This window comes from Pan paniscus, chromosome 2, assembly GCF_029289425.2.
Source record: "Pan paniscus chromosome 2, NHGRI_mPanPan1-v2.0_pri, whole genome shotgun sequence".
NCBI classification, from domain to species: domain Eukaryota; kingdom Metazoa; phylum Chordata; class Mammalia; order Primates; family Hominidae; genus Pan; species Pan paniscus.
Genome location: NC_085926.1, coordinates 96,052,245 through 96,064,076, shown reverse-complemented (window position 1 = coordinate 96,064,076; position 11,832 = coordinate 96,052,245). Strand labels below are relative to the sequence as shown.

Genomic DNA, 11,832 nt, shown 5'->3' with positions numbered 1-11,832 from the left:
ATGCATTTATAAGACACAGTGATTAACATACCATACTGTACAGTATTTTTATTTGCTTCTGCTATCATTATTCTATTATGAAGACTTGATTAAAATTTCTCAAATCCTTTTGAATAACATAGGAATATTTTAATTAGTTAAATAGGTGCTCATATCATAGGTCATTAAAGCGCTAGGACAGTTATAATTGCAAAATCTTTTAATGCTGGCAAAAACATAGGTACCTCTAATTTGCACAATTTTGTGACATTTTAGTAAATAGAAAAGATATATTAGTAATGATCTAAACATCATTTCTTTTGAACATTTTTGTGAATGAAGCTATTACTTGCTTGTTTCTCAGGCTGTAGATCATGGGATTTAATAAAGGAACTATGACAGTGTAAAATAGAGACTCCATCATATCTTGGTCATCAGCCTGTGGGGATGCAGAGCCCACATACATGAAGGCGAGGGGCCCATAGTATAAAGATACAGATAAGAGATGAGCTCCACAGGTGGAGAAGGCTTTTCTTATACCTTTGACAGACTTCTTTTTCAAGATTGTATAGAGGACAAATATGTAAGATATAAGAACAGTCCCAATGGTGAAAACTTGAATTGAACCTGCAAAAATAAAAACCATTAGAAAGTTAATAGAGGAATCAGTACAAGAAATCTTTAACAATGGGATAATGTCACAGTAAAAGTGTTGTATTATGTTGGAACTACAGAAGGTTAATCTGTATAAAAAACTTTCATGAATTAAAGCATGAAGAAGACCACCTAGAAATGACAAGACTAATAGCCGGATGCGTAGTCCATTGGTCATAATGACTGGATAAAGTAAAGGTTTGCATATGGCTACATAGCGATCATATGCCATTGTTGCCAAGAGAAAACATTCTGTGGTTACACCAATTGCAAAGGAAAAAAATTGTATCTTGCATTCAGAGAGAGATATCATCTTACTCTTAGCTAAGAAGTTGATCAGCATCTTTGGAGTCACTGTGGATGATAACAAAGCATCCACAAAAGCTAAATTCCCGAGGAGTAAGTACATTGGGATATGAAGGTGAGGGTCTTTCCAGATGACAGCAATCAGACCAAGATTCCCCATGATGGTGATGAGCTATATTACCAAGAATGCCAGGAACAGGGGTATTTTCCACTGTGGTTGATATAAAAATCCTGTGAGAACAAACTCTGTCAGCAATGTTGCATTTTCCTCTTCCATGTCCTCACTGTATGTCCTCTAAAATAAAATACAACAAATGAAAGGGAACATCTGCAATGACATTATGAGTTGAAATTGGAAAAGAGGTGTTGATATAAAGTGTGCAATTATCAGAGACTCAATTTTTTGATCATTATTATAAATAAGAAATCCTATATTTAAGGGGTTAAGGAAATGAAAAAAATGTCATATTTTAGTTTGAAAACTTGGTAGTAATATGCATACTCTGGATTTACTAAATGTATGGGCACAGTCTTGAATGTGGTAGAACAATCCTGTGTCTGGTACATGAATGGAGGTCCTGGGGAATAGGTTTTTGAAATGTCTGGATAAATGAATATCCAGATGAAATAAATGCCATGCAAAGAATCTTAAACTTTATATTTCGTAATATAAGAATGCACCAAATACTTTCAGATGGGAAATGCCATCATAACATATTTTTTTAAATTTTTGATAGTGTAGAAAATATGCTGCGGGATGGGGAAATTGGACTAAGGAGTACTAATTAGAAACTTGTTACTAAGGTTCCAGCAATCCCAAATCAGGTCACACATAAAAATTATCTGGGAGGGTTTTTTATGAAAAATACAGATTGTGAGATTTTAATGTAGAAATTGATTATTTCAGAAATGAGTTCTAGAAATCTGTATTTAAAAATACCCTCAAGGTGATTCAAATGAATGCTAGATGTCTAGTCCATGTGTGATATTACATTGGAAGAGATGGTAAGACAAAGAAATAGATTCCAAAGAATCCAGAATGTAGATTCTCTAGTATTCTGTGACATATTTGGTGGGGAAGAAGTGGTAATAAAGGAGATAAGAGTCACTTGGTGACTGGGTAATTGGTCATTAACTATTGAAGATGGGAACTCAGATGTGCTGGCAAGTTCTTGGAGTGAGCATCATGTGGTCAACTAGGTGAGATCCAAACAGCAATATGAGCCTGTTAGAGCTTAATAGAAATAATTACTTGGAATTATTGTGATAGTCAAAGGCACAGTTAAAAATGATGTATCCATTGGAGAGTAACAAAGAAACAAAAAGAGTGACAAGAAAGTCAACTGGAGCAAGTTATATTGAAGAAGTAACAAAGTGGACATATGTCTGGTAAATAGCCAAGATGTGATCTTTTTTGCCATCCAAGACTTGGCAGCTGTCGGAGGTTATCTACTGCTTTAGAAGTCAAAAGAACTAGAAACTCATTTTCCCATTCTTCTTACTTGCAGAGTGAAGGGACATGATCTAGGATGGCAAATGAAACACACTGATCCTACATTTGGAATATGGAGACACAGAAAGGTTTTGGTTTCAAAGGTAGCCGAGGCAGAATTACCAGGACTCTACTTAATGGAACCTTTATTTACATCAATAACATTTACAGTGTGAGCTGTCAAATTATTGTCAAATGTGGGTGTAAGGATACAGGAGTTTATCTGTAGGTGACTCATCTTAAAAGTTTTAATCAGAGAATGTAGTTAATTAAAAGGAATGGGTACTTATATCAGAATAATTCCAAGAAATTCTAAGAATCATTATGATCTGAACCTTTAAACCAAGTTTTAATTGTTTAATGATCTAGATCATATGAAGTTATTATAACAAGATTAACAAGATAATACAATATCATTAAAGGAACAATTCAGTCTTATAACTATTTACCCTATCCATAGTATAGTCATAAAACTGAAATCTAAAGACAGTACAGTAATAGTTATCCAACTTTCTTCTGGCTATTTTGACAGCTTGTATACCTGATCTAAAATTTCAATCAATTAAATAGCATTTCAACATTTCTATAAAGCATAATGAAAATTACAAAAATTATTTCTTCCTTACCCATATTTTTGAAAGAAATTGTGGATATCCTTTAAACGTGTTACACTTTCTAAGACAGAAAAAAAAACACAGTAACACTGTGATGTTAATAGCACTTGTATCAATTCACTGCATGTTCTTTCTTTTTGGATGCTTCATTTCTGAATCTTAGAAAACCATTGGTTATAAAAATTTGGCTTGAGCACATAAGTGATCCAGTTGTGCAACTGGGTACCTTTGCCAGAAGATGAAGGACTGAAAAACTGAAGTTCTCATGAGATTGCCAGTAGACTCCCTGTAGAATAAATTGAAGCCATTCAAATGGGCATTGTGAATTCAGACACATATGAGAATCCAGGTTGTCCCAAAGGTCATTACAGACTTCTGGAATCATAAACATCATTTCATTGTAGACACTTCTAGTTTGAACACTTGAAATAACACTTTATGCCACTATTTACCACCACAAGTGACACTTCTGGCATATTTTTTCAAACTTTAGTATATATGTGAAATTTACTCTTAGGGCTTTGATTAGTATAGTCTTGTCTGATGTAATCAAAGCATAATTTTAATAAGACCAAAATTTTAGATGCAATTCAGGAGCCAAAACCAAATATAGCTGTCTTCCCCATTCAAATTTCAGCTTAAATTTTAGACATATACCAAGTTCCTCCATTTTAAGCTAAAATCTGATGGGAAATTTTACTAGGAAGAGGACAAGGGAGGAGCCAATATAAAACAAAGCCAGGGACTGCAGTGGGAGGTGCCCTAATTCTGTGCTTCTCAAATGATAATGCTTATGACTTTCCTAGAGATCCTGTCAAAATGCAGATCATCTCTCAGTAGTTCTTGTGTGGGTCTCTCAGGAGCCTTTATTTCTAACAAAGTGATGCCTGTGGACATTTGCCATCCAACAGGCCTTCATCATGGGAGGACATAGATTATCAAAGACCCTTGATCACTGGAGAAACAATAATGGTAAATGTGGCAGGTATGAAAAGAGAGAAGCAAGGAAGGGCCAGTTTTGTTCAGGGAGCCAGCATGGGGAGGCTCCCAGGGGAACTCAGAGGGTAGTCAGTGGTTTGTTCTTTACTGCAATTTACAGAAAAATTATTGAAGCATTATTGAGGGATTTTGAAAATGATGGCAACATGTCCAGTATTTTCTTTAGAACATTAACTTGGCAACACATTAATGAGCATTCTTTCAGAAAACAAAATCTGATAGACTTGATTTGTAATATTTATATTTCATATTTAAATAGTGACATGTAACTTTCTTGACAGTAAAAGTGTTCATTAAAGAAATAAAATAACCTGCACTTGAATCATGGATGGTAAGTTAGTTGGAAAGTAAAAGCCATATTTTTTGGTAGATTCCTTAATCACTTATCCTTTTTTCATAGAATGTTTGTAGAAGAAAACAAAGAGGTAAGGAAAATACCACATAGAATACACAGGAGTCACTGAAAACTCTTCAGAAGAGAAATGTAAGCAGTATAATATGCTGACATAAATACTGACATGACACAAAATTAAATGGCCTCATCCCTGTGTAATATAATGTTAGTAACAATGAAAAGGATGAAGAGATAGATTCTAAGGTATTCAGAATGTAGTGTCACTTGGACTTAGTCCCATATTTGATGAGAAAGTAGTGGTCACTGAAGGAAAAAGAGTCACTCTGTGAGTAGGCAGATAGTCATCCAAAATAGAGACTGAGAACTCAGATGCATTGATGAGTCTGTAGTGTGAGCACGCTTTGAACATCCAGGTGAGCTGTTTAGATTTAGTAATACAATTCTACAAGAGTAATACAAATAATATTTTGGAAGTCATTTAAGTAGCTGAGGATATAGTTATGAATGCCATATCTATTGGAGAGCACACTAAAAAAAAAAAAAGAGAAGTATAGCAAGAAAAAAAATTGATGGTATAATGACCTAATTTCCTTTGGGTATATATCCATTAATGGGATTGCTGGGTCAAATTGGAGCTCTGTTTCAGGTTCTTTGAGAAATCTGCAGACTGCTTTCCACAGTGGCTGAAGTAATTTATATTACCACCAATAGTGTATAAGTGTTCCCTTTGCTCGGTAGCCTCTCCAGCATCGGTTGTTTTTTTGACTTTTTAATAATAGTCATTCTGACTGGTGTGAGATGACATCTCATTTTAATTTAGATTTGCCTTTCCCTGATGACTAGTGATCATGAGCATTTTTTCACGTCTCATGATCACTTGTATGGTCTTTTTAGAAGCGTCTGTTCATGCACTTTGCTCTTTGGTGAACGGGTTATTTGTTTTTTGTTTGTTGATTTGTTAGATCCCTTATATATTCTGGATAGTAGACCTTTATTGAATGCATAGTATTCAAATATTTCCTCCCATTCTGTAGATTGCTTATACACTCTAACAATAGTTTATTTTGCTGAGCAGAAGCTCCTTTGTTTAATTAAGGACCACTTGTCAATTTCTGTTTTTGTTGCAATTGCTTTTGAGGACATAACCAAAATTCTATTCCAATGCTGATGTTGAGAAAGGTATCCCTAGGGTTTCTCCTAGGATATTTACAGAATAAGTTCTTACATTAAATGTTTAATCCAGCTTGGGTTAATTTTTCTATATGTTGAAAGGTATGGGACAAGAGATAAGACTCAAACCTAGCTCATCTGGCTCCAAATGCCATTCTCCTTCCACCACACAGCGCCTCATCTCAACGACGTTCTGAATGAATTTGGATTCAATCACCTGACTGTGCTAAGTTTGGTGGTGCACAGAACTGAGGAGCTGCCCCACAAGGGATAGCCCCCATCCAGTTTCCCCATGATACAGGGTGTGGGGGGCATTCATTCTTCTATATATGGCTAGCCAGTTTCATTCTTCTTCATATGGCTAGTCAGTTATCCCAGCACCATTTATTGAGTAGACAGTTGTTGCCCCATTGCAATTTTTGTCAGATTTGTGGAAGGTCAGATGATTGTAAGTTTGTGGCTAGATTTCCAAGTGTTCTACTCTGTTCCATTGTTCTATGTGTCTGTTTTTGTACCAGAACTATGCTATTTTGTTTATAAAGACACATGTACTCATATGTTCATTGCTGCGCTATTCACAATAACAAAGACGTGGAATGAACCTAAGTCATCATCAGTGGTTGACTGGATAAATAAAACGTGGTACCTATAGATCACGGAATACTATGCATCCTTAAAAGGAAAAAGATCATGTCTTTTGCAGCAGCATAGGTGTAGTTGAAGGCCATAATCTTAAATGAACTAATGAAGGAACAGAAAACCAAATACCACATGTTCCACTTATGAGTGGAAGCTAAACATTGAGAACACAGGACATAAACATGCGTATAATAGACTCTGTGGACTAATAGATTGAGGAGGGAGGAAAGAAGGAATCAGTAATAAAACTACCTGTTGGGTGCTATGCTCACTACATGCATTCAATGTACTCAAGTAACAAAGTAACAAAGCTGCCCATGTACTCTTTATATCTAAAATAAAAGTTGAAATACAAAACATTTTGAGAAACATACGAAAAGGTTATGAAGGCAATGCAAGTCATTCCTTATATGGCCAGTACCTGGAACCCCTTTCTACCACATGGGTCTTGGTGGCAAACAAAGAATTTCACCTAGATTTGCCCAATCAAACCCACCCAAAATAGAGTTGGATATAGAGAGTTGGAGACAAATGTACATAGACAAAAAAAAATTAGTGCGAAGTCAATTGAGGCAAAAACATTAAGATTCTAGCACGTGCATCCTATGTCTGCACCAATGCTACTGAAAATATGAGCTGTGTTTTAGCAGCAGAAACAGCCACACTCATGAATTTACTGTTGGGAAGGGACTTTGGCTGCTGACTAGCTGCTCTACTTCCTTCTGTTTCTGCCATTATTTTCCAGTTGATTCCTCCACCTTCTCTACCATTTCTATATTGGAGTCAATATCCATTCAATAAAATTTTTCCATTGCAACCCAAAGCCCTGGATGTTCAAAAGAGAGACAAGGGAGATAACAGAAAAAGGCAGTGAACAGAGTGATCACGGGAAGAAGCAAGAGGGAACTAGAAAGCTGGGTTTTGTGGACATAAAGGGAGGAAAGATAAGTGTGACCAAGTAAAGCACAGGGAAAAATGATGAAATAAATGCTCTACAGGACAAAGAGTCCAGGGAAATCACTGTGTGTAGAAAGGAAGCCATTTTTAGTGGCTTTAGTGAGAGCATTCTCAAGTAATAGATTAAAAGTCAGCAAATAAGAAGTGAAGTGGAAAGAAGTAGCACAGCAATGGGGGGATGAGGTAGAGCGCTCTGCCACACATGGAGAAAAATTCACATTTGTCTGCTGCTCATAAACTAATGTTTTACTTCATTAGAGTATTTAAGAAAAGTTCTCATAGGTAAAGATAGATAAGTGAGAGGAAGTTGTCAAGAGAAGAAAGGGATAGGAAATGTGGAAATGGAAATTTGTGTGGGTGAAATAAAACAAGGAGGAAGAAAAATAGGCACAGAGTAATCATGTCATAGATGGTAAATGCAAGAAAGACATGTCAGTAAAGAGGGAGACAGAAAGTATCAGAAATGCATTAAGCCAAAATAAAGGGAAAGGCTCCGAAGTTTGGGTTAAATGCCTGCATCAACTCTGGTGTTCATTGCTGCTAGAGAGAGCTTTGAGAGTCTTTTCATTTTCTTTTTTTTTAAAAATTCAAGTTTATTTTTCTATGGAATTAATGTTTGATAAAGAGACTTTAACTTGAAATTTTACCTATAAATTTTATACTGTTCATGAATGTATTGGCACTGTCTGAAAGCTTATTCCATATTTAACTGTTACTCTACCCTTTTAGTTGCAGTGATTAAGTTTTTCCAAAAATCTCGCTTCTGGTGTTGAGAGCACTTTATTTTCCATCAGTTTTTTTTGTTTGATTGTTTGATTTTTAGCAGAATCAAGTAAGCAGAAGAATAAATCCTGAGGCAGACAATATAAAGAACAAGTGACAATAATTCCACTTGGATGAAGTGAAAATGTTCAGCTGGGCATTGTGGATTTAGATATGTATGAGAAATACAGATTATTCTACAGTGTAATACGGACTTCAGAATCATACACATTAAGTCACTGGAAGTTAGTTCTAGTTTTCACAATTGAAATTATACTTTATGCCACAATTTTCCACAACATGCGACACTAGTGACATTTTATACAAACTGAAGTTTTTATAAAATTAGATGTTCTTCATCAGGAAGAATAGCTAACGGATGCTGGGCTTAATACCTAGGTGATGGGTTCATCTGTGTAGCAAACCACCATGGCACATGTTTACCTTTGTAAACACATCTTGTACATGCACCCTAGAACTGAAAATAAAGTTGATTTTTAAAAATTGGATGGTCTTAATGTTTTGATTAGTATAGTCTCATCTGAGCTAGTCATGATTTTAATAAGGCCAATGATCTAGATTCCCTTCACAAGCCAATCACAAGTAAAATTATCCCCCTCATGCAAACTGCAGCTAAAACTCCAGATATTTACCTAACTTTCAGGGAGCTGAAATTTGTGAAGAAATTTTATTAGGCAATGGTCAGGGGAAAAGAAGACAAAAAACAAAAACAGTCTTGCAAGGTATTCCTTCATAGGTGGTTCTCTGACTATACCTTCAAAATGTCATTCTATCTTTATATCCAATTAGAATATGTGTGTGTGTGTTTATGTGTGTGTGTGTGTGTGTGTGTGTGTATTCTTCCCATAGAGTCCAGGTGTAGGTCATTGACTAACTTAACTCCAACTGCTCCTTCTCTCTATGTTACCACCAAGTAGTTCTTCTTGCCTGCTACCCAGATAGAGCCAATTATCAAGACAGGGGAATTGCAATAGAGAAAAAGTTTAATACACACAAAGCTGGCTAAATGGGAAAATAGAGATTAATTATAACTCAAGTCAAACTCTCCAAATATTCAGAGGCTAGAGTGTTGGGTTTTTTAATTTTTTCTTTCTTTCTTCCTTTCTTTCTCTCTCTCTTCCTTCCTTCCTTCTTTCCTTCCTTCCTTTCTTTCTTTTTTCTTCTTTCTTTCTTTTTCTTTCTTTTTTTTCTTTTTTTTTTTTTTTTGAGATAGAGTCACACTCTGTCACCCAGGTTGGAGTGCACTGACTGGATATCTGCTCACTGCAACCTCTCCCTCCTGGGTTCAAGTGATTCTCATGGCTCAACCCCCCAAATAGCTAGGATTACAGGCATGCATCATCATGCCTGGCTAATTTTTGTATTTTTTTTAGAAGAAACAGGGTTTTACCATGTTGGACAGGCTGGTCTCGAACTCCTGGCTTCAACTGATCTGTCTACCTCAGCCTCCCAATTTTCTGGGATTAAAGGCACGAGCCACTGTGCCCAGACAGAGTCTAAGGGTTTTTAAAGATAATTTTTTAGGCAGGAGGCTAGGAAATGGGGAATGCTGATTTGTTGGTTTGGGGATAAATGCATATGAAGTTGAAGCTGTCCTCTTGTAGTAAACCAGTTTCTGGAAAAGAGCTATAAAACCAGAGAAGCAAGATTACAGTCTGGATGGTGCCAGGTGTTTCATCAGAATACAGGGTCTAAAAATCTTTGGTTTTACAATAATAATGTTATCTACAGAAGTAATTAGGGAGGTTAGGAATCTTATGGCCTCTGGCTGCATGACTCTGGAGCCATAATATTTAATCTTGTGGCCTGGACCCCAAGAAAGGAGGAGGTTTGCCTTGACAAGGGGCTCTTACCATCTTTGTTTCAAAGTCAAACACTATAAAGTCAATTTTTCCCACATGCAGTTTGGCCTACACCCAGGAATGAAGAAAGTCTGCTTGGAGCTTAGAAGTACTGTCTAATTTCCCTATTTCAGATTCAGTGACAAAATATTCCTATGTGAGATTTTTCTCATTTTCATAATATTATGAAATGTTTTCTCATTTTTATTTCATAATGTTCTCTATATTATCCTCTATCTCATAACTCTAAGTCTACTATGTCTTCTGTTCAATTATGTTTTCACCTGAAAGAGTAAAAGAAAACTGGTCAGTTTTCTTATAAAGTCAGTTCATCAGATGAACCAGGCCTGCCTTCTTTAACCATTTTTATACCTTGATCAAAATCTGAGCTCAGAGCAATAGCGAAAAATATCCAGCCCAAACATATGCCCCAGACATTTTCTGTGGAATTTCTAATTCTTCTTGGATCATATGATTTAGGACTCCCTGTACCAGTTTATTCACATGATCCTGGGACCTAGTGAAGCCTGTAGCTGAAGCTAAATGTTGCATACCTAAGATAGACAGCAAAGATCCAATCCCTCAATCTTCCAGGGAAAGACCAAAAGTGCTGAGGAAATAAGAAATAATCTCTTAGAATCCATCCCCAAAGTATTTCTTCAAAAACTCACTTGTCTATCACGCAAACAAAGAAAAAAGGATAAACCAGTCTCTGAATATAAGGCAAGATTAGAGGTACTATTTGTAAAACATTGTGGTCAATCTATGTTGAGTTCAGGCGTAGAAAATCCTTGTCCTATTCATTGATAAGATCCACCCTGAAATCTTAAATACAGTTACAAAACAAAAACTGGAATGATATGTGAATGATGGGGCCAAATAATTACCAAAATATTTTACCTATTGGCATAAAGACTATTTTGGCTTGGTTATTTTTGAGATTCTCTTTAGAAGAGAAATTTAAAGGAATCTCCATTTGTAAGAGTTCTACATATCTGGTCCAAGAAGAGTAGTAGGACTAAATCTCTAAATAATGGAGAAGGTGAAGGCATTAAGTTAATCTACATCACAAACTTTACCTTTGTTTAAGATGGTTGTCTTGGCTGTCTTGTCTTAATTAGGTCTCTATCAACACTCTTTTTTGTTTATTTGTTTTGGAAAATGATGGTATTTAAGTCTGAAATCTAAACACTGTGACTTAACATGTAAATATTCTTACATGTTTACTGTAAGGCATGAGAGCTTTATCTTTTACAAGCAAATTGCAAGGACACGTCACATCTGAACAAAAAAGAGGCATTTGTAAATGGAGCAAAAGAAAAATAGTAAAAACACTTTCCAAAAATATTAATAAAAAGCTTTGACCATCTGGACAGGACATCTTAACTTGTTCCAACTAGGAGAAACACAGTTCATGTCTAGATAGTCTTATAAATTACTGAGTTTGGTTTTTTTTTATTTCTGGTTGTTTTTTTTTAAATGGAGTTTCCTTCTGTCAGCCAGGCTAGAGTGCAGTGGAGTGATCTCAGCTCACTGCAACCTCGACCTACTGTGTTCAAGCGATTCTTCTGCCTCAGTTTCCCAAGCAGCTGGTACTACACGGGTACACCACCACGCCTGTCTAATTTTTCTATTTTTAGTAGAGACAGAGTTTCACCATGTTGGCCAGGCTGGTCTCAAACTCCCGACCTCAGGTGATCCACCCACCTCGGCCTCCCAAAGTTCTGGGATTACAGGCAAGAGCCACCGTGCCCAGCCTTGAGTTTGTTCTTATTGTACCTGACATATGGCTACAATTTTAGAATGAACACTATAATATTTGCTTCTTTCTGTATGTTTACGTATGTCTATATATGTTTGTATGTGTGACATTTTGCTACCTTTGGATGGTACTGCAAAACTAATTTTAATAGAGCTCTATTTATTTGGCTTATTGAAGAATATGTGCTTATATAAATTAAGGATTCCTTAAACTCAGAAAGATAGAAATTCACCATTATATTTTTCAGATTCACATTATCTATGATATTCTCTGTTAAGTCA

General features: G+C 35.9%; 1 protein-coding gene across 1 annotated transcript; it reads right to left on the bottom strand.

The window, feature by feature from the left end:
• Nucleotides 1–283: 283 nt before the first annotated feature.
• Nucleotides 284–1,267, bottom strand: LOC100971931 (olfactory receptor 5H14). Its single transcript, XM_003821890.4, is given in 1 exon segment — nt 284–1,267. A coding segment is annotated over 1 exon segment (933 nt). The 5' UTR covers nt 1,217–1,267.
• Between the last annotated feature and the right edge of the window lie 10,565 nt (nt 1,268–11,832).